At 40.0% G+C, this 27,853-nt stretch overlaps 1 protein-coding gene across 6 annotated transcripts; it reads left to right on the forward strand.

The window, feature by feature from the left end:
- On the forward strand, positions 1-27,853 carry gnas (GNAS complex locus). 6 transcript variants are annotated; one of them, XM_061058679.1, is made up of 13 exons: positions 1-1,461; positions 1,571-1,709; positions 6,658-6,730; positions 14,455-14,509; positions 14,704-14,823; positions 18,419-18,516; positions 21,536-21,590; positions 21,960-22,033; positions 22,169-22,227; positions 22,327-22,447; positions 23,917-24,047; positions 24,488-24,555; positions 25,231-27,853. In XM_061058679.1, the coding sequence occupies exons 1-13, from the start codon at positions 1,438-1,440 to the stop codon at positions 25,375-25,377; spliced, it is 1,164 nt and encodes a 387-aa protein (XP_060914662.1). In that variant the 5' UTR covers positions 1-1,437; the 3' UTR covers positions 25,378-27,853. The 6 variants fall into 6 exon arrangements, with proteins under 6 accessions (XP_060914662.1, XP_060914663.1, XP_060914664.1 ...); XM_061058680.1 differs by having other exon boundaries at positions 1-1,415; XM_061058681.1 differs by having other exon boundaries at positions 1-1,403.

Genomic DNA, 27,853 nt, shown 5'->3' on the forward strand with positions numbered 1-27,853 from the left:
GAAGCGGCCTCTCTTTTCCTCCCTCGGTCCTTCCTTCCCAGGGTTCAATGAGCGCTGTGTGGCCCCACCCCGTCTCTCTTCGGCGCTGTCTATCTCCTCAATGTAGGCTACTATTATCGGAGAAAGAGAAAGTGCGAGAGAGAAAGGAAAAAAATTATAACCTCCAAGAATTGGTTATTCCTCTCTTTCACCTTCCTCGATCAGCGACCAGGAGGGGAGCGGCCTTCGCGCTGGGAATGTGCTGCTACAACAACCCCGCGTCCTTTTTTTGTGAATGTATGCACATGTAGTCTTAAGCCTGTAGCCAATTTATCCACCTCGGATTTAACAGGAATATGTATCATGTTTGCACGAGTGTCTTCATGTGTAGACATATGTAGGCCGTATGCAGGCTAAAGAAACTGAGCCTGACAGCGGGGTTGCTTTTTCACCTGCAAGGAACGTGGATGCATTTCGAGGGATTTACACATCTTGGTCACGTTTCTTTTTTCCATTTTTCTCTCTCTCTTTAATGATTATCAACTTGAATGGATTAATCGGGGCCCAGCACGAGAATTTAAAAAAGAATAGGTGCGCAGTTTTGGAGGCTCGTTGGTGATGTGCGGGGCTGATAACACATTTCAGCAACAAAAGCTAGGGGTTGGGAGCGAAATAAGGCCCTTTGGAGGAGAAAACACTGCAAGGAACAGCCATCACAAATAAGGAGGACAATTCGGGGGGAACTGGTTCCTGTCAGGGTTGGAGGTGGTGGGGGACCAGTCGAAAAGACAACCGCAGTGAGTTTGGGACTGTTTAGGGTTGATTTGATGCAGCAAATGAAAAGGAGCCGGATGACGACGGAAGCAACGAGAGTATCACACATGTAGCTCGTTTGAGTGTAAATATTATTTTCAACTTCCTGTCCTTTTGCCCCCCCGCCCCCCCGACGACTGTGACGGAGATATCGAAGTATTGTACACCTATGGAAGTGTTTATCATGCTAGAAGACGTGGTAACCAGCCGCGCCACAGCACTGGCGAGGTTTTCGGACAGGCCGACTTCGGCTTCTTGTCACGGGCAGCAGTGAGACGCAAGACCCGGGCTTTTCGGAGATGCAAATAAGGCTGTTAAGTCTGCCTCCGTTTGAGGTGAAACACCGATTTTTGGTGTCCTAAGAGACGTTGTGGATTTCGGTTCTTTGCGAGACACAGTTGACGAGGGGTACGAGTTGGAAAATCTAAACTATACTGCATGTGAAGGAGGAAAAAAGCCCTAGCAGGATTCAGCAAACTGAGAAGGCGGCCTTGGTGTCGTCAGCAACAGTATCCTGCCCTTCTCTGACAGCAAAATACGCGTTATGGACACATAATTTCTACAGTGCTGCAAAACGCTTAGTTTTTGGAGCTGGCCAGGGACGTAAAATGGTGTGAATGAGGGTAACATTGCAACAGAAACCGCATGTCCAACAAGGAATCTAGACCAGTTTAGTTTATTTATTTTTCCTTATATACCCCCTCCACCTACACTACTTCTCCCCTCCACCACCTCCTCCTCCCCTTGACCCCCTTTTTTCTTTTTTTCTTGCGGGAAGATGGGTTGTTTGGGCAACAGTAAGACCGAAGACCAGAGAAATGAGGAGAAGGCACAAAGAGAAGCAAACAAAAAGATAGAGAAGCAGCTCCAAAAAGACAAACAGATATACAGAGCAACACACAGACTACTACTTTTAGGTGAGTTTATTTTTTAATTCTTTTTTAATTTTTTAATTTTATTTTTCTCATACGTACTTTCATACAGTCAAGTTTTCAGTCTGCAAAGTTGAGACGCTGCTTCCTCCCTGCATAACCTTCTGGGATGTTGTTTTGGGAAACATTGTCAACAGTGTGACTTTGCTATTGCATAAGACTAAAAATGCAGCACTGCGCTGGGTATTCAGCAGGTTGCTGTCAAATTGACACCATCTACCACTACAAACGCCCAAACATCCTTTAGCAGAGCCCATATGTTGGTTTTTAATATATTCAGTGATGCAAAGGTAATGTATAAAGTGGGTACTCTAATGTCACTGGTCATTATAGAACAAAACAACCACTGACTCAAATCAACCAGGGTTTCCTGTTAATTTAAGGATAACAAAAGTTTGATCCAAAATGACCTTCTATATTTTGTAAAGCACACTGAATACTGAATTCGTGGTAGTTTTCGTCATGCCTGAAAGCCTGAACATTAAGCTAAGCTAACTCTTGTTTTACATTGCCTGCCAGTTTGTGGATCTTTGGAGCCCAAACAGTGTGTGACTGTGTGACTGCAAGAAAAAAAACAACACTTCAAAGAGAAATGAACGTGAATAATGCCCAACATGTGGTCATCTGTGTGAGAGAGTGATCTGGAGGTGGGCTCGGTCTTTTATTACATAAGAGACAAAGAGTGTTTTAACTTTCCCTGCCTTGCTGTCCTCTGTACCCTCCTTGTTTGTCCAATCACAGGCTTAACGCTCCCAAAAAGTCTTGGTGTTCTTTGTAAAATTCATTATATCTGATTACAGAAACATTAGTGTGGGTGTGTAATGTATGACACACCTGTATTTATAGTGGGGAGGAAGTTGTGGTGACTTCAGGAAAGCAGAAGAACAGGACCCACATGAATTCCAAAACAAATATGTCTGTTGTAAAGATAGCTTTAACTTAAAATATGCCAATGGATCTGCCAGCTGTAATTTGGGATTTGTAATATTTTGGGGGGCATGTTTATATATTTATATGTTAAAACAGTGAGCTAAGCCAAATGTAGCATGAAAGGCTCACCCTCCATTGTAACCTTTTTTCAGCTGAAAGTGTATTCAAGGCCATGTTGGTTTGTATATATTTTGGGAAAAAGATAGTACTTTTGTTTTTAATCTCAAAGAATCTCCGGGTGAAATCGACAATCAGGAACCAAAACATGAGAAATAGTTTAATACTTGTGGAGTCTTTGTGTTATGCGTCAGTGACACAGAAATAGTTGTCATCTGTTGGCAGACCTTTTGAGTACTCCATTGTAAAATAGGAGACAGTTATAAATAATATTTATATTTTGTAGATTGTTGCCATATGAAGTTTTAAACAATAGTGGATCGACTGCTAAAGATGAAGTGGAGAGTGAGCAGAATAAAAAAAAAAAAAACATGTTAGGGACAGGGAAGGTGTCCTACTGTGTGAAAGAGCTGCAAACACAGAGCTCACACATTGAACTTTGAGCTGCTCTCTTCTCATGCAGTTGTACACACTGCAGGTGTGGATCCAGAGCAACAGATGGAAGTTTGACTCTTACAGAAGATGCCTCACAGGCCATCAATGGACCTGTAGCATACAGCTGCAATGCCAGAAACACAAAATGACTTTAGTCCTTCTTTTTACTAATATCAGTTGTCGACAGCAGTGTATCACAGACATGAACAGTGATCACATTTTTCTCACAGGACATGAAGGCAACTTAATCGTTCTCTTAAAAAGCTCTGCCAGTAGCAAATGTTTTCTATTTGTTTGTCTGCTTGCAAGATTACAGATCTTGTTTCTTTTCTGAAACTAATGATGTTTGAGGTTTAGTATGGACAGTGGAAGAACCCTTGAAATGTGTCCACATCTAAACATGACTTCCTTATCCACACAGTGTTTTGTATACTGCTATGTTTTCCTAATGTATGTCAAATATGTGAAATATTTCCATTTTAAAAATTCATACTAAATCTACAACTTAGATGATAACTCTTCAGCTAGGCATAACTATATTTTCACCACACTATTGCGTTATAGTGAATTATCCAGACTTACAGTATGTAGCGCTGCCTTTAGGAGTTACAAAAAAGACTTAACTATTGGCCTTGGTGGAAGTATTCCCTCTGATTGCCCTGAAAACACCAAAGTTGCTGCATCAATGAAAGAATGGGACAACAACATGGGAGACTTTTGCCTAATGGGGGTTTAAAGGCATGGTCCAAAGCTGGATGAAGGATGCTTATTTACACCTTTAAAAGTGTACCGGTTCTACACTTTCAAAAAAATATTGTGCAATGGTAAGCGATCAAGGAGCCTTTCCAGGAATAGATGCAATTAACAGTATCTCAAAGCATAAGAAGCGTAGTGGTCGAAGCGTATCAAATGTGTCCATGTGCGTGTGATGACTCTCTTCATATAAGCTTACTATTTTAAAACAATAAAGTTCACATCCCTGTCCTGTGTGGCGATCCATTTTCGACAGGAAGATTATGTTGCCAGCGATATGATGGAGTTCAGGACCGCGTGAGACTGATTGCTGCTGTAGTATTTTCAAATCACACAACCTCGAGTTAAGTAAACGTGATCTTTGCAATAAGTCTTGATGTTTAAAGGTCCAATATGGAACATATCTACTGAAGTAAAAAATAAAATGACCTTACTATATGATCAGACAAAGAAAACATGACATTGTTTTCTCTGACAACAATGCAGCAGCCAGTATGCAGTATGTCCTCCTTCTTAGTTGTGAAACAAGCAATAAAACTAGTTCAAATATAAGTGATTCTACCCGACCTCAAAAGCTTCAGCTTTTTCTATCAAGCTCCACGAGCAGAAACGTGGTAAAACTAGGATAAATATTAGAGATGCTTTTAAAGAATGGAGAGAGGCTAGCAGACAGAAAGGTTTCAAGACCGAGGCAAAGCTGATTAAACGCAGAAGCTTCAGTGTCTGCAACATGACAACCTACCATCAACTCTTGGGAGGAGGGGGCGGGGGGAGACAGCTCCCTTCAATGTTTTGAATATGGACTGCAGTACCAATTTTAAACGCTAAGTGTCACAGTTGCATATTGCTCCTTTAATATCTGCAGTCTCAAAATTAGTGGGTTTAAGAATTTTAAGAAGCATTATTAACGTAGGCAATGGAAAAAACATCTGATGCAAGCTGAAATGTACCTATTAGTAACTGTAAAGAATAAGTTTTAAATGGGACATACTATGAAAAATCTACTTTCACAGTGTTTTTGAACATTTATTTGGGTAACCTGAGTGTCTACTGACCCACAAAATGTGAAATAAACCCATCCAGTCCTTTGTTTGTGGTCTGCGTAAGTCTTACAACACAGAGAAAAATGCTTCATTTTCAAATTTGCTCTCCTTATGACATCACAAGTTGAATTCTGGTAAAAAAAAAAAAAATCTCCCTGGACGGGAGAGAGCGTCACAAACCTCCTCTGGTGCTTGAATCATGTTATATTTTGACCAAGGCACAGCACAGATGTTTCATTTAGACCACAGGGGGACTGTTTGAAAAGGTGGAGAAGGGGGATAATATGTCCTCTTTAATACTTTCACTTACTACTGCTTGTTATTTGTTAAAGCCTTTGGCAATTAAGAACAAACGTGATATAGTGTCGTGATTTGAACATAGCGATAGATATATCTAGCTTACCATAAAGCATGTAACATTCTCTAACTAGACTCATAACTTTGAGATAACCAGACAGTTGAGCACAAATTGTCCTCAGTAAATCAGAATTTAACTTGACTGACTTCTGGGCTACTTCTGAACTATCACTGCTGAGTTTAAGATTCCTACACCTTGAAAACTATGTACACTATGTACTGCACATTGACACCTTAATGTCTTAACCAGTTTCAGCTTTACGTCAGTGGGTGTTTCATTAGAGAAGGATTGAATAACTCATTTTGTTTTATTTCAATTTTCTTTATTTTCTTGTTCTCTACCACTAAATAATTGTATTGGGTTTGAATTGTAAGACTTAAATTATTAAAAGGTTTGTGTTGTTAAAGTCCATGTTCATTTACATATATTGCATAGTATAGCCAAAAATTAGATTTATTTCGATTTTCATAAGGCACAGATAATTAAAAAAAGCTGAGAGCTCGGCACACTTCCTACATTATTATGCGCCATCCCATCACTATATATTTCAGTTTATTCCTAGGAGTACCTCTTTAGTTTGGGAGAAGAGGTCAGGGTTCATAGTCCTACAGAGTTCTTTTTTTTTTTTTTTTTTCTTATAGCAATTGACAAGTGTGTGCGCCATGGAAATTTACAGAGAAACAAGGGAGTTATTTTGTTTGCTGTAAACACAACATCTTATTTGTTGTATGTTCACATTTGTTAAGGTGGCCGAGGAGTATCACACAAATTGATTAGCCAAAACGCTTTGCGAAAGAGAAAAATACAAACGCATGAATGGAAAATAAAAAAGGCCCCAACGCGCATACAGACACCACATGATGAGGGTTTGGGCTGTTGTTGATTCAACCCTTGGATTGTTAAGATCAAAACCAATAAAAGTGATGAGCACAGATCATGTTTAAATTTTATTTTATCGAAACGTTTATAGGCACACATCATGAAGTCTGTGAATGTAAGCCTGTGATTCTGGTCACTGTATCTAGTGAAATGATCCAGTTTATTATTTCAGTTGTAACCATGCAGTGTCCTTGATTCTTCTCTTAGTTTTCTAAATACAAAATCATTTTTTTTAATTTGCTTTAATTTTAATTTTTCTGTTTGTCAGTGTAAAGTTTCCTTTACACTAATACAAATACTATAAAGTGGCATTTCTGACTAATGTGAATGTTCTACTGTATCCTAATACTGTCTGTGTCTATGTGTGTGGTGTTTCACAGTCTCCTAATTTCTGTTTCTCTTTCTGTGTCACTCGCAGGAGCTGGCGAGTCAGGAAAGAGCACCATAGTGAAACAGATGAGAATCCTGCATGTCAACGGCTTCAATGCAGAGTAAGTATGATGGAGGGTTAGGGTTAGATGTAGCTGAAAATACGTTGTACGGTCAAGGCTGCATCTGCTTTGTGCGCCAAACGATTACATTTCCAAGTTTTCAGGCTGCACCCAGAAACCAGAATTGAAGGCAGAATCTTTATCTCCTTAGAACCTTGCAGAGGACCAGAAACTTAGTTATGCTCATCAATCAATCAATCAATCAATCAATCAATTTTTATTTGTATAGCGTCAACTCATAACAAGTGTTATCTCGAGACACTTTACAAGAAGCAGGTAAAATACCTTACTCTTTGTCTGTTAACATTACAAAAGAGCAGGTAAAAAGACCTTACTCATTCTTATGTTACAAAAAGCAGGTAAAGGACCTTACTTATTGCTATGTTACAAAAAGCAGGTAAAAGACCTTACTTATTGTTATGTTACAAAAAGCAGGTAAAAGACCTTACTTATTGTTATGTTACAAAAAGCAGGTAAAATACCTTACTCATTGTTATGTTACAAAAAGCAGGTAAAAGACCTTACTTATTGTTATGTTACAAAAAGCAGGTAAAAGACCTTACTTATTGCTATGTTACAAAGATCCGGCCTATCCATCATGAGCACTTTAGCAAAGCAGCAAAAGTTACAGTGGTAAGAAAAAACTGTCTTATTAAAAGGCAGAAATCTTCGGCCGGATCCCCGGGCTTGGCAGGCCGTCAACCAACGATCTTGAGGAGCCTAAGAGAGCTCAAGAGCTCCCAGGAAAGTAGGTGGTTAGTGACTGAGATTTATAGATAGATACATGCAGTAATATGATGTACTGTATATGCACACAGAGAGAGAGAGAGAGAGAGGAGCTCAGGGTGCCAGTTCCCCCGGTAGTCTAAGCCTATAGCAGCATAACTAAGAGCTGGTCTACACCAGCACCAGCCCTAACTATAAGATTTATCAAAAAGGAAAGTTTTAAGTCTATTCTTAAAAATACAGACTGTGTCTGTAACCGGCTGGAAGGCGGTTCCAGAGGAGAGGAGCCCGATAACTGAAGGCTTTACCCCCCATAGTACACTTAGAGACTGTAGGTACCACTAGCAGGCCTGCATTCTGGGACTGTAATGTTCTCGAGGGACAGTATGGCACTAGTAGCTCCTTAAGATAAGATGGTGCCTGGCCATTTAGAGCCAGGCACCATCAAATTGTCACATCTGTAATTGACAACTCAATGTAGGTCCACTAAAGTCTGGCCATCAATGTTACACCACTGCTGGTTCTGTGAGGCCTGGGTTCACAGTCAGTTTGTCTACATGCACATTTGAGTCGAGCAACGGTTACAGCTCGATGAGACCATTTAATTTGATTGGACTACTGTCCCCAGTATATGTACAAGCACCTGGGAAGAATACATTTATTTAAGGAATTACCGTATGTTAGACTCTGCTATGATAGGTGGCGGTATACCCCCTTTCAGCAAGTTGCAATTAGACTTTTCTTCCAGTTGACCATGCTAAACGGGTTAGCAAGCGGCAGACTGGTTGTCTACCGCAGTGTTTCTCAAATGGGGGTACGCGTACCCCTAGGGGTACGTGACAAATGTCATAGAAAAAAAAGTTGCATCACAGCAAACTAGTGGTGTGCGAAATAACGATCTTAGATCGTGAAGGGTTTAAACGTGTTGACAATCTGCAAAAACAGGGAGATCGTAGAACGGAGCTAATGTGTTCATTTTATGATGCTGCAGTTATTAACAAGCCTCTCCACTCTAAACTCACCTGTTGTGGTAACTGAAACGAGAATGAAACGGAGGGAGGCGATAATATCAGCGAGGTCTGGACCTGTTTTTGAACAGTCACCTACAAACATTTATTTCCATTCATTAGTATCTATACATGCTGCTTGAAGTGATGTCAGTCAGCACCTCTTTCTCATCTCGTTCAGTGTGCAGCAGGCAGGTGAGAGTGAGTAACCATGGTGACTGTCTGTTCGTCAATCAACGATCCTGTGCATGTTTAGGTACATCTATTTGCAAAAATTTGAAGTCCGCGGAAACGCGGCTTCTCCTACGTCCTCCTGTTAGCTGCAGCATTAGCTGCATGTAACGCTCGGTTCTAGCCCCCCTCGATAAAAATTTGTCAGTGTGACGTCTTGTCAGTGTGATATCACTGATCTAAGCCCATTGGCTCGTTGTGGCAAGCCCAGCAGCTCATGTTGCACGCCCGTTAACTTCTGTAGCACGCCCACGATATGCCGTAGCCTGCGGTAGCACAGTAGTGCTAAGGTGCTAATGTTTATGCTCCCCTCGGAGCCAAAGTGGCTGCATTCCCAATATGGTAAAAGGGGCGTGACATTTCCGAGAAACGTGCTGAGCGACTGACCAATTACGGCAGAGCTGACAGGCCTACCAATCAGATCAGACTTGGCACACGTGGGGACTCTGAACGTGGGCACTTCAGAGCCTTAGAGAGAGAGTCAGAAGAGAGCCGCTGTGTGCAGTACATAGATTAAATATACGAACCCCAAAAAGGGCATAATATGACCTCTTTAATTCAGTAAAACTTACTTTGACCATGTGTCACAGAATAATCACATTTTGGATTATGTTTTTAAATGAATGCATCACTGTATAAAAAGGTACCTGATGAACCTTAAAATAGATTTAAAGACACCAAAGAGGACATAATACTAAATCATTAATTTAAAGTGGTGCATAAAAGCCTACAATTGTACATACAAATTTATCAGAATGCAGGGAAAGACATTTCTGCTGTAAAAAATGATAAAATAAATAAACTAAACTTCTAAGCACAGTGTTTGTGCAATTAAAAACATTATACAGGGAAATAAGTTTGGTTAAACTGGTTGGTAACTTGCAAAAATGTTTCTTTAAGATCAGTATGGGAAAAAAATCGTGATAAAATTGTGATCGTGATATGATATTTTTTTCATATCGCCCACCACTAATACATTTGTATGGCATTAACCTCCACGTATTCTGTTCCTCCCAAAGCACTGTTTGTCTTGCGGGGTGACATAAGCCAACAGCTTTATGAAGACCACATACATTTGTTTAGTAATGTTCTTTTCCCAAATGATTTCCTGAAAAATGTCTTTGGCCGGATAGGGGGGTACTTGGCTGAAAATAATTCTGAAAGGGGGTACACAAGCCCAAAAAGTTTGAGAACCCCTGGTCTACCGAACAGTGAAAACATGCACAGCTTTACAGCTCTGTACATTTCATATTGTACAGATATTCAAGGGCAGATGCTGACATGACTTTTGCTATGCTACGTATTTATGCTGTTCGACTTCTGGATCTGGGATTTTCTAACTGCATGTCAATTTACCTTCAAAGATGGCCAATCTGAGTCACAGTGATGAGTGAAGCAAAAATCTCATCGCACAGTGATACACGGTGTCCAATGACTGTAAACATTTGGCTGAGGTGCCCATGTACAGTCCATCTCCATAATCCAACAAAGGAAGAAAGGTTGATGAAACAAGAAGTTTCCTTGCTCTGAGGGAAAAGCAGGATTTATTTCGGTAATAAAATCCCAACTTCACCTTAAGTTTGGAGGCCAAATTGGCAATATGTGATTTAAAAGACAGATCACACTCAAGAATAAATCCCAAGTACTTGTAGCTTTTGACAAGCTCGATTTCCTTTCCTTGAGAAGTTAAAATCAGTGGGACATTTGTTGTTTCTCCACTTAAATGTGAAAACAACATGAGCTTTGAAAATAGTACACAAGGCCTCTTTTTATTTTTCATATACATCTCAGTTGCTCACAAAGAAAAAGAGAAGATTTGGCAAAGATCTGACTGATGCGCTTTTTATCTTCTGCTTGTAACTTACAGTAAAAAAAATAGATGCCAGTTTGCTTGAAAATTAATGCTATCTTACCTCCATTGGGACTATGTTGAATTCTGTTATGAATCCATTTATTAGTTTTATCTTGTCACAATAACAAGGACATTAGACACACTGGTATTTCATCTGGAAGGTATTCCATCCAGGTGGATAAAGAAAAAGTCTGGCATTTTTCATTAGTATTCTCATCTTGTTTCCCGGAGCAGCGTCACAGGGACTGCTCGGACTGGATCCAGCTGACAGTTAGGAAAGCCTTTCAGCTGGTCGCCAGCTAGCTCAAAGCTGCTGTTGGCTTTATCTATTTGTCAGGTTGGTTCCAGTTTATTAATTTAAATAGCACTAAATTCAGGATAAATTAAGTTATTGTAGAAAAAACATTCAGAAACTTCAAAAGAAAAAACATACTTTTGCCCCACCCCAAATCTCAGCAGGGGAAAATTCTGCACCATATTATCTTAGTTTTTGGCTATTCAGATAGCTCATGTAAGGGCGCTAAAGTAAAGAATATATAAAAGCCAAGTTTTATTACATAATTTACACAAAAGACAGCATGTATTTAATTTAATACCGAGGCTCTTCCAGCTGATCCCTACTGCACAGAGTCTGGTTCCTAATTTGCAATATGCTAGCGCCCGTAATAGGGATATTTTGGCTTCATCTTTGTTCAACAGGAAGAGGCTGAGGCACGTTGTCCATTTGTGTATATCTGCAGTCTGTGGCCACAGCAAATAACTTCACACAACTGAACTGTATGTTTTGGATCCTTTGGATCCACATTAGCTTCAGCACAGCGAGAGGCTAGAGAGAAGCGTGTGTTTATCTATATGTTTTTGTTAGTTGTTTGTGGAGGGCTTGTACAAGTACAGCTGGGGTAGTGGATCAGTGGTAGAGTCAGTCGTCTCACAACTGGAAGGATGGGGTTCGATCCCCAGCTCCTGAAGCCACAAGTCGAAGTGTCCTTTGGCAAGACACTGAACCACAATTTGCTCTCAAGTGGCATAGCCAGTGGTGTGTGAATATGTATGAATGAGATTAATCAATACTTCTGGACTCTTTACATATCAGCCATCAGTGTGTGAATGTTGTGTGAATGTGACATGTAGTTATGTGTTTTGTTTGTATTGGTGTATTGCACCTTGGGTTGTGGGGGCTCTGTTGGTATTGTGTTGGTATTGGTTGTATATCTTACCTATTGGAGTGTTTGTATTTGGGGGAGGGTTCATGTCAATAGTGCTGTTGTGATGTTGGCCACATGACATGCTGGAACATTTGATTGTCTCTCAGCTAATGTGTCAGAATAATTCCATGTGGGATGGGTCTTGTAAATGCTCTGACATTAAAATCAAATATTAATTCATTCATTAATTCATTGTAGTGTAAAAGGAAGCTTTAAGCAGTCTACAACAGTGATTCTCAACTGGTTGATGCTTGGATTTTCTGGTTGTATTTTTTGTTTATCCAGCCTTGTATGGCTCCTCTATTTCAGTGAGTAGTTAACTGGAGTACTAAGGTAAACAACACTCTGCTAACTTGCTCTATATGTGTACTTAAACTGTTAGACGTTGAACGTGGGGTTAAATGTTATCCCTTTAGTGTGTAAAAATAAAAACACCCTTGTTTTTAAAATTTCTGCTGAATCAATCCTTAAGTTGCTCTAAGGCCTCCACATGATAAACCTAGAAACACGTCTTAAAAAGCCTGGCTCCTGAGATAGAGCATACATTTACTGATTTGGGTCTCAAAGAATTCAATATGTCTGTGACGACACAGCCTGGGTGAATGGAATAAGTGTTGTGGTGGCCAAAAGGTCAGAGTAAGTGGCTTGTGACAAGAGTTCTGGTTCCAAAGGTTGGCCTGGTTTTCTCAAGGAAGGAATGAATGACTGACTAGGCGCTCTCTCTATTCTTCTCAACTAAGACTGAGTTGCCTTTGGGCTAGGACCCAAAGGGTCATCATCTGCTTACCATCTAACTGTAAACCCTCCCAAGTTAATTCACCTGAATACATGATTGGATGTCATCACTATAACCAGTTGTGTCATCATGCTTTCTTGTCTGCACCCCCTCTTTAATGACTGTCAGGATGAAAATGTAAATAAGGCCTCATCAACGTCCCTCCTAACCGTATAGTAGATATAGTCCAGAGTGATGAGAGGCTATAAAAAAGATGGATGACTTTTTCACTGGAGGGAGCAGAGTCTCACCACAGAGTCTGTTTATCAAATATGAAAGAAGAATTTAAAAAAAAAATCACCCACAAGATTTTTCCACATGTTGCTGACAATCCGGCGGAGTTTATTACAAATTAGGCTGTTGGAGTCAGAAGTGCCAGGAAGTTTTGGGTGGTCCAGGCGTTAATGTCCTGGATGCAGTTGAGCAGCAGTTGTAAAGACTGAGGGCTGTGGCTTTTTAGAAGGATATATATGTGATTATCATCCTGCAGGGAAATGAGTTAATAGCTAAGTGAAAAACTCATGTTAAGAACTTGTCTAACACAACTGTGCATACTGGAAGCAAATTTGTGCTTCATGTTTTTATTATTTAATTTTCATTTATATACAGTATATTGTGTTGCACATTTGTATGGTAAAGATAATTCAGACAATAGGTCTGATTAGTTATTCATTGATTTTGAAAACGATACGTGTTATCCATAGCTAGGCGCGTAGTAAGACCCCGCCTCAGCTTCGGCTCTGAGCCTGTCGTTAGATTGACTGAAAGTTAGGCTGAGGCAGGATTTTTAGCACGGCGGCGGCTGCTGATGAGCCTCCGGAGCCCCCTGCTGTAACAGATGGCTGAGGTCACTCATGTTTTTTGGACTGTAAAAGTTGCAGCATGAGGGGGGAAAAATCAGATAAAGGAGGAATATACCAACTACATCCCACCCGTGGCTTCTTTCCTGCATGTCATTCCCCACAATCTCTCCCTGATTTCCGACTCTGTCCACTGTCCTATCTCTCCATTAAAGGTACAAAAAGCCCAAAAAAAGAAAAGAAACTGAGAACTTTGACGCTGTGAGTGACAGCGCTAACCACCACACCACCTGGCATTATCTACTGTTCCCTTGACATTTCAGGCATGGGAAGAGGTAGCATTGATCACCTCTATGTCTTCTCTGATTATGAGCCTGTGAAGGAACGCTTCAGCCCTTTTTTGGGGGGGATAACCAAATGGTTAAATAGACTTTTTGGAATGTAAATGGCCCTGGTCTATAGAAATTAATATACAGTATATTTGCATAGATATGATTTAGTGCAGCCATGTCTCTTGAGAAAAGTTAAAGATTGGCATAGGCCAAAGATGCCCATCGTTCCCTTTGTCAATGAAGGTGAATGTTGTCAAATCAACTGTAAACACAAAGCTCATTTAGCTGAACTGGCTTCTCCACTTGCCTTTGTTGTAATTTCTGTCTCAAAGAGTCCAAATGTCTACAGCTATCTTCACAGCAGACATAATTTATCCACCACGCTGCCAATGAAGGTCTGTTTACAGTTCCTAGATTAAAAACAAACTCCATGTCATCGTAACATGGAGTGCCTTCTTTGTACTGCTAACTAAATCCTCTTTTTCTTTGAGGGCTGATTTTCTATGTCAGGTTAAAAAAAAAAAAAGCCAAATGTTTATCGTCTCCTTATCAATGTAAACAGTAAGGAGGTTTAAACTCAAAACATGCATCGGAATTCAGGCCGCTCATAGTGGTCCTCCACATAGTAAAAGTAGCTAGAGTAAGAAGAATAACATTGAAGATGGATGTACTCTTCTCTATCTTTTGTAGTGTTTTGTACTCTTGGGCTGCAAACACTCTTATGTCTGTATGAATGTAATGTCTTTACAGCAATAATCCCTAACATAATGTCACTGAACCTGTGTGTCTGTTTCAGAGAGAAGAAGCAGAAAATTCAGGACATCAAGAATAACATTAAAGAAGCTATTGAGGTAAGTGGCTGTGATAGTGCCTCTTGTTGTTAGTACACAAAACGCCAACGATTAGTCATATCCTTCAGTGGGTTTAATCAAGATCATACATATGAGCAGATAGTTAGTCCTGCTTTCCTGTTAATGTTAAAATATCGTTGTGCTTGTCACAAAACCTGAATCTGTTTGTTTTTTCATTGGTGTGCTTTTGACAGACCATAGTTACAGCTATGAGCACTCTGACACCACCAGTGCAGTTGGCGTGCCCAGCGAACAGGTATCGGATTGAATACATCCTCAACCTCATCGGCCAGAAGGACTTTGAGTTTCCCTCTGTGAGTAGTACATAAGAAACAGTGCAGAAACACACACACACACACACACACACACACACACACACCACTATCAGGAAAATGATTGTGACAGCACCAGAGACCCATGCGGCTGCAATTTTAAAATTGTTGGTAGAAATACTTTGTTCCTAAACTTGGAATTACTGCATTTAAAATCTGTTGCTTGTAGTTCTTAATGAATCGTAAGAACAGTACTGGAGTACGAGATGTACTGTAGTGTTCCCTGTTTGATGTCGTTGTAAAGCTGGGGCTAACATAATACATTGGAAACAGGTACAGGTATCCTCTAACCTGTGTTTATTTCAGGGGATGATTGTAGGTCATTATCTCAAATCCCAGGTGATAGTCCCTTGACATGGGTAATCTCTGTGTGAGTTTAGTATTCTCCCTTGGATTTTCTCATTAACTAATTGTCTAAGCCAAGGGATTTAACCTCCGACTCTGGGGGATTTAATTGTTTATCCACAGACAGTCGTGGGGCCAGGCTTGATTCTCTTTTATTCACTTGCTTCTAGAAGGCCATAGAGACTTAAGAGCCAGCAACTGAAATTTTTTTTCGGAGCAACGGCTGTGGCTCATTGGTTGAGGGGGTCATCTCTCCACCAGGAGGATGAGGGCTCAAATCCCCAGCTCATGAAGTCATATTCCAATGTGTTCTTGGGCAAGACACTAAACCCCAATTTGCTCCTGCAGCTTCGTCAGCGGCAATTGAATGTGTATGAATGGGATTAGTTAATACTGATGGACAGTCTACATAGCAGCCTCTGCCATCAGTGTGTGAATGGGTAGGTGTAAGCGCTTTGTGTAATCAGAAGGCTAGAAAAGCGTAATACAAGCTCAAGTCCATTAAATCAGTGCTTGAACTCAAATTCTACGCAACAATAATTAAATTAAAAAAGGGGGGTTTGAATTGTTTTATTATGATTGTCTTAAAGGTTGTATATTCTGAAGATAGGCTTTCTCACCAGCTTCTATACGTCTTAAAATGCCCAAGTTGTCAAAGAAACCTTATGTTAATACCTTCCATGGTTTCTTGGGAAATTAGTATTTTGATTCGCCTGCCACTGTATAATGTATTCATTGGCATAAGGATCTAATTAGTACAACTGCTTGTGTTTATTGTATTATGATGATTATGGAAGGACATTAGACGGCTCAAAGCGCCTCTTGTTTATGTACATACAGCCATAAATGATGACCTTCAGCTAACAGCTGTGCTGCCAAACTAGCACGCACACATCAACCCTGCAGAAGTGTCCTTGGGCAAGACACTTGTTTCTACCAGCTCCAGTGGCTCTGTTTTATTTTGTGTGTGTGTGTGTGCTTTTAAAAGATGTTTTTTTTCCCTGGACATGCAACAAAACAAATGTTGAGGGATGAAGTTTGACTTTGTAATATGACTTGCGTTGTAACCAGGGTGCTCAAAGTTACTGTGATTTTACGCTCATGTTAAACTCCATCCTGCTTATGGGGATAGAACGTGTCATATCTCACATCTGAGGAGTTTTCCCTGTTGTCCATTTCAATCGTTTCATGGCTGTAATGTGAAGATATATTTACTTTGTATTAACATGTGTCCTGGGGGCGATTGGACAGCTGATAAAAAAAAACTGTGATGCAGAGTTTTAACAGAGAGAGCTTTGGTCAAAAGGATGACAAAAAAAAACGTTCTTTCATCATTAAGCCTAAACTTTCTCAGTCGATTCAGCACCTCTAATGTTAGCAGTGCTTAAACTCCTTCCTAAATTAGAAATAACTTTCAATCTACGCTACGATTTAACTTACACATAGCTGGTGCAACACATCAGTGCTGGACTGTAAGTCAAATAGAACTTTTGAAGATAGAGACTTCGGCGATGGAAAAACACTCAACACGTATTTTTAGGAATTTTCTAAACATTTTTAGGCAAAAGGAAAGGGTCAATTAAATAATCACAGAATGTAAGGATAATCCTTAGTGGCTGTCCTCCATGAATGTGAGTTTTTATTAAAGTTTTATCTTGTTTAAATGATGGTTTTATGGTGTTTTTTTACATTCTCAGTTTGCTGTCGTTACCTGATATACTCTAGTATTTATGTATTTGGGGGGCAGCTGCTTTCCAATGAATTCCACTTAAACTGAATATTGGGAAGCAATTATTTGTGTATGGTTGTTGTTTGGCTTCACTTGTTTGGTTGATGACTTGTTTATGACGAGCAGGGGAAAGGAATAGTTTCCGAGTTGTGAAACTGGATGGTGAAAGTATATTCTGCCTTAGAGAACACAGAGAGAGGGTTGATACTAGGCATGTATGTGTGTTTTTTTTATTATGTCTGTGTCGACCCTAAAGGGTCCCTTTTGTTTACTGTGTCCCATACTTCTTCTTCGTTGAACTTAATTGATAGCAGGCTACACTGTGTTGGGCTGCTATGATGTCACACTATTTCGTAGCTGACTGCTATCTCCATCAGGCTTACTCTCCACCTTAACAAATAAAGGTACGGTTGGCTGTGGAAACGCAAGCAAGATCAGGGTTCACCATACCGAACTGAACCAAACTGTACAGAACCAAACCGGAGCGCTTGGTGGAAATGGGGCTTTTGACAGCAGTAGTGTTTATTTTTTTAGTTTACAGCTATGTGACATGCAGACTCTGCATGCACAGAGGTCCATGCATGCTCTGATTTTGTGAAGGGCTGCACTAATGTCACATCAGTCAGACTTTTCTTGTACATCGGCTATTAGTCATGGTCAACAAGAAACTGGAGAATTTTAGTTTCCATTAAGCATCAAAATATAGCAGCACGACCTGCTTCAGGTCATTTACTTGAGATGGCACGTCCTGTGATGTGACTGTTGCACATGTGCACATCCCACTAGTGATGGTGAAACGATATATTATGCAGTGGTGCTTAGAATATGAATATATGCATCACAAGCTGTGGATGTGTGTTTCTTAAAGTTTTTGTGCAAGTCACCATCTTAGGTGTTTTGCCTGGATCAGGGACTTTAAGGCAATTTTCCAACAAACATTCAAATGAAATGTTGAAGAGGTTAATCCATGATGCATGGGAGTGAGTTTGTCCATAGTGCCTGGGTGTCTCTCTTTCCATCACCTCTATTTACCTTTATAGACATGTACACAGGCATTGCCCAGGTAAAACTCACACTGCATGTGGTGTCAACAAGAGTGCTGAGCCTTTGGTGCCCTTAGAAACACATTGTGGATGGCACACAACCCTGTTCTTCTTTCTGTGCTGTGCCATACCTGTCACATTTGGTGTAAGATGCACAGTGAATGATACTGACTTCGCCCTGCTTGTAATAGCAATCCAATATGTTATTCAGCACACAAACTGTTGGACATTATTTAATCAAGCAAAGGCTGTCGAATAGTACACTTAAAAGATAACAGGTGCTCAATTGTACGTTGCCATGAGAGAGAACTTGCTTTTTGTTTCCCACTTTCAGCTTAAACAAGCTTTTGATTATTGCATCCCACACAAATATCTTTTCCAGAAGCAGCAAGAATTAATTTGGTGACATGAGAGTGTCTTCTGACATTAATGTGTTTTTTCTTTCCTCATTGCACCTCAGGAGTTTTACGACCATGCGAAGACACTGTGGCAGGACGAGGGGGTTAGGGCGTGCTACGAGAGATCCAACGAGTACCAGCTAATCGACTGTGCCCAATAGTAAGTAACCACCTGCCACTTCTGATACATGGTGACAAGGTCTTTCCACTGAGGTACCAGGTTTTTTACTTTACTACATGTACAATGATCATGTTTATTTTTCTATTTGTCGGCTGAGTCGAGTTCTTTCTTTTCTGTAGTTGTTTTCTTTTTTTGATTGAGTTCACACTGATACTTACAAGTAAACCAGGGCCAGCATCATGGTGGTTCTGGATTCAGAATCAGAATCAGATTTATTGGCTTACACACACAAGGAATTTAACTTTGATGAACTGTGCTCTCGGTTTGTAAACGAGCCATTGACAAGACAAGAGTAGTGTGCTGTTGTTGTTTAGCGGACATCGGGTACGTCGCAGGCAACACGTCCAACTTATTAAAGCACTTGAAAAGGCACCACGCGACAGAGACAGCCTTTTGCTAGTAATTCTGAACGGGCCAAAGCCATAACAAATGCCATTGAAGTTTTTATATCGACAGAGAGAAATATTAATAGTTCTGAGATGAAACTGTCCCAGAGGTGATTAGGTTTATTATGTGCTCAAAGGGCATTCAAAAAACTGTTGCCTTCATAAACTAAAAGGTGTCAGTGTAATTAAAAATAAATATTTTTACATATAGGCTATATTAATTACTTCATTTAATTCTAAAATACTTTATTTCATTCATATCTTTTATTTATTGAAGACTCTTTTGGTTGAAGGATGCAGCATAAGTTTTTATTTTTTATTTTTTTTACAATGTTTAATTAAAAATGTTATTAAAAAGTAACCTGAGCAGGTGTACAAGTCTGAACTGTCGATGCTGCCCAATGTGTAAAAGGGAAATTCTAAATGTTCCTAATAAAGAAAAAACAAGTGTTGCATCAGGTCCCTTTACTGTACCGAACCGAAGCTTGAAAACTTAGAACCGTACCGAACCAAAATTTTTGTGTACCGTTACACCCCTAGTAGATGGCAGTCAGCGCACATTCTGTTTTTAGAGGCTGGTTGGAGAACCAACACAGTTGCTTAACCTTGGATCTCTGTAAGTTGATATTAGCAAAATTGTTATTGTGTCAAACCCCATCCACAGAGAGACTTATATTGATTCTATCTAAGTACTGTACTCCATTTTTTGGATATTTTCACTGCTTTATTTTGCAGTCAGTTAGACATTTTCTTCACTGCACAAGTAATTTGTGTAGTACAAGTAATGATCTGTGTTTAATTCTTATATGGCATATGGTCAGCATCCTATTCTGGCTGATTGGCTGTTAGTCTCTTAAAGTTAGGAACAGTAAAGTAGTGACTGAGGTTTTCTTATTACCCACTGTAGTGACGTGTTGCTCTAATGGTTTACTGCCTAGGGATTGAAAGATGTGATCTATCAAACAGTCACTTGTTCGGCATCTCATCATTGAATTATTGAGTTAATTGTTTTGATATTCAACTCACTCATGAGGCTGCTGTGATGAAAAAAGACTGCAGATTCCATCTTCAATGGATTGTATTAGTATACCCTAAAACATGGCGGATTATCCTTTAGCATAATAACTTGAATCTGTCCTGTATTTTATACAATCAAGTCTTGGAAGAATACGGCTCATATACATTTGGCTCTTGAGTAACATCTAGTGGCAGCTATATGATATCACAACAAGCTCTGTGCTCATTGGGTCCATTTTCATCAGTAAGTTCGACCTATTAAAAAAAGCTTATTCTGTTATTTAAAAGAGGCAATCGACTGTTTTTACATTAATTTATATATTCAACAACTCAACACTTCTGAAATGAGGTCAGATACAAATCCATGCAAGTGTGGGTTTGTAAAGCCCTTTGATTTTCTGAACCCATCTCTCTCACCTCTACAAGACTTTTACTCTTTTAAACACCCTGACTTGTGCGTTTCTCAAACATTTCCTCCCAACATATCTCCCAAAAAAACCTTTTTATTTTCATAATGTTATAATACGATTCTTTTTTTGTTGCGCAATGGCAAATTAGTTTTTTTTTTAACAGCCCAGAGTTATTTCTAAAGCAAAAGCTGGTAAAATAGATAAAAAGGAGGAATCATAGTTTTCCTGTCACAGTAGCATTTTGCAGTTTTTGGGAGCAAATATGGCCGAGGCTGAGTCATCCCCAGATTACAGGAGGTTTAAAGGAGGGAGAGGGAATGAAGTTTGGGGAGGACATCTTTGGTGCTCAGCTGTCGATTGCAATCCCACAGCTCAACTGCTTCTTGTTAGCTCATATATTTAGCAAGAGTAAATAACTATTGTATCATCACTTTCTGTTGGTTTAGTGTTTAGATGTACTCAAAGTCAAAACCTTGCCCAGTATTTCTCCCCCACTTGGTTGAGATGGTACATTCCCAATCTTTTGCTGTGTCCCTCGTCTCGCTCACACATCCAGCTCAAAAACACAACCAGCTCATCCTGCTTTACTTTCTTTTTTTCCCCACCTCTATCTGTATCTCCTCTCTTTATTCTTTCTTAAGCTACTCAAGCCACTGTAGATTGGGAGCAGATAGACTATTAATAGCGCCTGTGGTTGGGTCTCCATGGTAACCATGCTGGAGGCCAGGGTGCTGGGGAGCTATTTCTGAAAACTGCTCAGTAATGTCAGACAGACGCCACTACGCTTTCATTCTCTCTCTTTCCCTTTCTCTGTCCTCTTCTCTCTCTTTTTGACTTTTCCTTTTACATATCCACTTTTGAATAAGCATGTTTCTTGTTTTTCTTTTGTTACATTTTGCTCTAATGAAAGAACCATTGTTTGTCAGCCTGTAGCTTCCCCGGTTGTCCTCACCAGTATGATATTAAGTGCTAGAAAATTGGGACATTTTTTTTTATTTCTCTTCTTTTATGTTGTGGTGATCTCTTCAGGTTGTTAAAGGGTTGTGTCAGAAAGGTCAATTGTCGTAGTTGGAGGTCAAACTTTTTATTTTTTGCAATTTATGTTGGTATCTGAGCTCAACTGTCTCCAGTAAAATGAACAGTGTTCGTTTGTGTCACACTTTTCTTCTACTTCTTTTTTTTCAGCTTTCTAGACAAGATTGACATCGTGAAGCAGAGTGATTACACTCCAACAGATCAGGTGGGTAAAAGCTGTGGCACCAGAAAGTCAATATATCCAAACTACTCCTCATTATTCAAATAAGTTGACTTTTCAAAATGAGATATTTCAAGAGGAGTGCATCTGTAAATGCGGCTTGTGTCAGATATTAATAAACAACCTTTCAGTGTTTTTACATGGCTAATGACCTTTACTCAAATTGAATAAAGCTCACCTTTTTTAGGCGGGTGGGTAGTGTTTAGATGGAGTTTATATTTATATAGATTAACAAATTATCAAAGATGAATGGGTGGCAATTCAGCTCCAGATTTGCAGTGCAATTATTTAAATGTCCTTCTATACCGTATCTCTATGATCTCTTTTTATGACACTTTTGGTTGTCTACTCCAGGATCTGCTGCGATGCAGAGTACTGACTTCAGGAATCTTTGAGACAAGATTTCAAGTGGACAAAGTTAATTTTCAGTGAGTATAAATTTGAAGGTAGATGATGTGAAGTGTTATTTGACAAAGCTGACTGCTCTGACTTTTGTACAGTTTGTCCACATGATGGCAGTATTTCATCTGTTTACATTCATGTCTCTTGTTTGATTCACACAGCATGTTCGATGTCGGCGGTCAAAGAGATGAACGCCGTAAATGGATTCAGTGCTTTAATGGTAGCTTTTTGGTTTATTTTCTGCTTGCACTTTCTTCTCACACTCCACTACTTCTTTTTAAAATCTCGTCATTTATCTCTGTGTCTGTCACATCCTCAGATGTAACGGCCATCATCTTCGTGGTGGCCAGTAGCAGTTACAATATGGTGATCAGAGAGGACAATCAGACCAACCGTTTACAGGAGGCCCTAAATCTCTTCAAGAACATCTGGAACAACAGGTGAGGAAAGACAGACTGTGTATGTCTGATCATATGGAAAGTAAAGATGGTGGCACATGTGTCTTTTTTTTAGAGTCTGATAATGATGATAAGGAACTATCAGGATATTCAAATTTGAAAATCATATGTGAAAATCAGTTTCAGGGTTGTTGTTTTTTTTGGCTTTTATGAATTCTCACAGAAAAATAATATCAATCAAGACCAGTGTCAAGGCTGAGAACGTTTTTAGGAAAGTGCTTTTTCTTTTGAATGATGGCATAACTTACAACAGTGCAACAAACTCAGCATAAAACAGATGGAGGGTAGATTTAGTTTTTACTGTACTTATATTTGAGCAAATAAAATGAGCAGAATGAAAAACATCCGCAATCATTGGCCTGCTGTCATTATAGCAGACGTAGTGTTTATTAGCACTGGGAGAGTAATCGAAAATTAATAGAAACATTCAGAACCTTTAACCGACGTCATCTTGCCCATGTCAATTATTTTGAGGGCAGAGTCACGTGACAACACATCCGCGACATGGAAGCAATGTCCGTCGTTTGGACACATTTTGTCTTTAGGGAAGACGACGCCGAACAAACGGAAGTCAAATGTAAACACTGAGGAAAAACAGTTTGCAAGAAACAAAAGTTATTTATTTTCTACAGTTTTAGAGAAGTTCATGTATTTTATTAAAAAATTTTAAAGATTTATTTTTGGGCTTTTTGTGCCTTTTAATGTAGAGATAGGACAGTGGATAGAGTCGGAAATCAGGGAATGAGATGCGGGAAAGGAGCCACAGGCTGGATTCGAACCTGGGCCGCCCGCTAGGAAGACTACAGCCTCCATACATGGGGTGCGCACTAACCACTGCGCCACCAGAGCCCCAGAGAAGTTAATTTCTACTTTAAAACAAAAATGTGTCGTTTTAATTTCAAGCGATGCTTTGATTTCAGTTTGAAATATTAAATAAATAACCACAGAATAGTTCATCAGATATGTACTCTTTCATTAGAAAACATATCTCTGCTTTTATAGTGGAGCATATTTACAGTAGGGACCTTGTCAGTGAACTGCGAGGGCAAAAAACAAATAAACCAAATAATCCTTATCGAGGTAAAATGTTCAGTTAATCGTGATATTGATCTGAGGTCATATCACCCAGCCCTAGTGTTTACTGAGTTCAGTGTAATGTTTTGTAGTACTACGAAATCCACAATATCAAAATGTACCTTGTCAGATATATTGCATTGTTTAAATTATCTAAAAGGTTTAAATGTCACAGTGAGTTGTAAATTAATGCCTAATTTTAGATAATTCTGAAAAGTATGGACACTTTTAATGCCATCTGCTGATAGAGCTGCCACTTATCTGTTCTCATTTGTTTGACCAACTCCTGGCAGTGATTTGATCTTGTGTCTATCTTCACACATAGCGTTTCATGGCTCAGTGTTTGCTGTTGTTTCATAGTATTTTGTTCTCTTCAGGTGGCTGCGGACTATTTCAGTCATCTTGTTCCTAAATAAACAGGACCTGCTGGCAGAGAAGGTGTTGGCAGGGAAGTCCAAAATCGAGGATTACTTTCCTGAATTTGCTCGCTACACCACACCTGACGATGGTGAGTAGTAGTACAACACTATTATCCACATATTGACGGTTTTGACATACTTCTACTGTCTTTAATTTAGATAGAAAGATCTGAATATAGTCAGCCCCGCTGTAATCAGCTGGCCTTTTTTTAACTTGACTTGACTATGACTTGATAAATAGTGTTTTATTTCAGAGAGTAATCAGATAGGGGTTTTTTTTAGCAGGGTGACAACAAGATCCACTAAACTGCTTAAAACAGATGTGGCAATTTTTCTCCTACTAAGCCGTAGATTCCTAAGCTTGTCAAATTCCTTTCTTTGTTTACCTAGCATGCAGAAACATCTTAGTGACATTTCTTTAGTCATGACTCACATAATGATGTATGCTTCCTTATCCAGGTCATTGTATGATCCATTCATATCAGACGTGAAAGATTGCATGTCATATGAGATTGTCTCTCTGTTCCAGCGACCCCCGAGCCTGGAGAAGACCCACGTGTAACGAGGGCTAAGTACTTCATAAGAGATGAATTTCTGGTAAGGGTATCATTTTACAACGCAGGTCACACCTACCAATTCACACCATTCACACACTGACGGCAGAAATTTCTATGTAAAGTGACCATCAAGAGTAACTAATCCCATTCATAAGCCACTGACAAAGCAGCGGAGTCAGCTTGAGGTTAAGTGTCTTGCTCGAGGACACATTGGACATGTTGCTGCAGGAGCTGGGGATCAAACCCCCGACCTTTTGGTTGAGAGACGACCGACTCTTCCAACTGAGTCACAGCAGCCTCATTGATTGAAATTTGCACTCCTAGTATATTTTTAAGTTGATTCTAAAAAAGTTGACATGCTGTAAATGACAAGTCGAGAATGGCATATGGGGGCTGTGGGTCAGTGGTGGAGTCGGTGGCTCTCTACTGAAAGGTCTTGGGTTTGATCCCCAGCTCCTGCAGTCACATGCCGAGGTGTCCCTGGGCAAAACACTACTAAACCCCAAAAATACTGACCTTAAGTTTAATAAATGAAACAATATACGTGTGACATATTTTTTATTTAGTTAAAGGCAGAGTTGTAATTGTGTCATTTATGGAGTGGCATGCTACCACATTGTTGGTTTAAGTCATTTCATTGGATCTGGAAAATAAAGAGCAATATTACGCACACATCACAAAATGCATTTTCCTCTTTTCCTTTCTCCATCTACAGAGGATTAGCACAGCAAGTGGGGACGGGAGGCACTACTGTTACCCCCACTTCACCTGCGCTGTTGACACGGAAAACATCCGCAGAGTCTTCAATGACTGTCGAGACATAATTCAGCGGATGCACCTGCGGCAGTATGAGCTGTTGTGATGTCAGAAGGAAGGTGTTCGGCCAAATGAAACCCAAAACATCGGAATATCAAAAACCTAAACCCTGAGTCTTGGAACTCCCCCCTTCCACAGAAGTGTGTGAGCTCAATTGAAGGAACAGGGGCCAAACATACACACACACACACACACACACAAATACACATGCACACACACACAAATACACACACACACACACACACACACACACACACACACTAAACCCAGAACGTCCCTTGATGCAAACTCTTGAAGAAAAAGCTTCTAAGATGGAAGGGTTTGATGGGTTAAAACAAAGAGACTCTGATCTACATCATCAGCCATACTCTTCAGCTCCTCACCTCTTGACATCATATATCAACCCCAAAAATGTTACCGTTGCTGTCTATAAACCTGACGTGGCTCAGCCTGGACTGTTTTGGCAGCAGTAGAGATTTCCCTCTTGTTGAGGACATGATAAAACTGAGAGAGCTACTACTCAAGTGCCACTGTTGAATTACTGCATATTAAGAAAAAAAAAACATGTTACAGATCAGCTGAACACTGTATCTCTCACTAGTACTCTGCTCAGGACTTGACTCAAAAAAAAAAATCAAGATTGTAAATCAGTCTATCTTATCACATTCACACATCCATAAAACCAATCACAGGATCTGCTTGCACACTGAGACGTTTCAAACCGCTTTCCTGCGGACTCCAAAATCGGGACGCATTTCGAAACGGAATAATCTACCATCAGGTGGGCAGGTAGGTTGAACCTTTTCCAGGGGCAGCGCTTTGAGATTGAACGGACTGAGGGGAAGACTGCACAGCCAAGCCTGGAGTAGCAGTGCTACAATGGACTAAGGGTGTGTTGTGATCTGTCAGACCACTCGGGGGGGGGGGGGGGGGGGGGGGGGGTTGTTAAAGGCAAACAGGACTGAGCCAACTCTGATGTGAATCTGTTGACATGATTGAAAGGAAGGGGGTCCATGACAGTCCCTAGACTTCTCAACAGAAGTGCTTGCCACCGGACTTTGCCTTGTTAGTAGCGGAGCAAAATTTGAGGTGGACCAATTGAGTTCAAACAAAAAAAAAAGCCACCTTCAATGGGACTCAACTAACAGAGGGCATAAAGCGTCCAGCGACAGTACCATATAAGTTAAAGAGAACTCTCATCTTGTCATGATTGACCCTGTTTTACTGTCTTCACAGCTGTTTTTGTCTGTGTAGACTTTTGTGCCATTGTGCCCTGTGCGCTCTCTCTTTATCGTTAACTCTTTCATCGTCTGTACGTCTCTCTTTATTCGTCCTTGACTGTTCCACTCACTCTGTCTTCACATTGCTCTTTCTCTCTTTTCATTTCCTCCTTTGCTCCCCACTTCTCCCTCCCTCCCTCCCCACCACCACCACCACCACCTTCCCTTCCTTGCACCTTTTCCTCCCTAGCAGTGCTCTTTCATTTGAGGAGAAAACTATAAGTATGATAATTACCCTGGAGTATAAAAATGAAGAAGACGACAACGACAAATGGGACACTAATTATTTTTTATGCCATTCCTTTTCTCTTCCCCTTCCCACCCTTTTGCTCCTTTGTACGTGTCTTTACTTTACTGCTGAACTATTATTCTTGTACAGACTGTAAAATGTATTATTTTGTACAACTTTATTGAAAAGAAACTTTTAGAAGATCCCTGTGCCTTGATCACGACTGTACGTGTGTAATGAGCTAAAGTGGGTGTCATTCTGCGCTGTATAGCTTGGCCAATCCTATCTCCCTTTCTCCAGAGCCACTTCCTCCTTCTCTTTATTCTTTATCCATGTCTCTCTCTGTCTCTCACTGTCTCCCATCCATGGCCTCCTCTCTCTGTCTCTCTCTCACTCCCTCTCCTCGGGGCAGAGGACAACATCGTAGCTTTTGTAGTTCTACATCTCTCCCCTTTCCTTTCCATTCTCTCTCTATGATTTAAATGTCTATTTTTGAATCCATATACCCCAAAAAGATAACTATATGAAATGTATATGGGTTTTAAAAAAGTATTTTATTAGAATCAAATGAACCTTGACAAATTGTACACTTGATAGTGTGCGTATTGCTATAACTTAAATCCTTTCAACTGAAGTGGTGTTCAGATTTCTTTTGTTTTCTTCGGCCATCATGCTAAAGACATATTGAAGGGTTTTAGAGATGCAGGACATTGCTTGTTTCTATACATCTTATTCTTTTGGTTAAAAAAGGCCAAAAATGTAAAGAAAGAAAAAAAGAAGAAGAATTCTCAGTTTATTTTCTGATGAACGAAGAGGAGGGGGTCCTCCTTCCTAGCCTTGCACAGCAGTGGCAGCCTGTATAGTATTAGTTGCTCTCTCATTTCAGTGCCCTAGTCTTCATTTAATGTGAACATCAAATATGGGTCTCTACTTTATGAACAGAAGCTCTGAGAAATAAAGTTGTTTTTTTTGGTGCAGACAGCAAGAGGTCTGTCATTATGCATGTAAACACA

Source organism: Labrus mixtus, chromosome 15, assembly GCF_963584025.1.
Source record: "Labrus mixtus chromosome 15, fLabMix1.1, whole genome shotgun sequence".
Taxonomy (NCBI): Eukaryota; Metazoa; Chordata; class Actinopteri; order Labriformes; family Labridae; genus Labrus; species Labrus mixtus.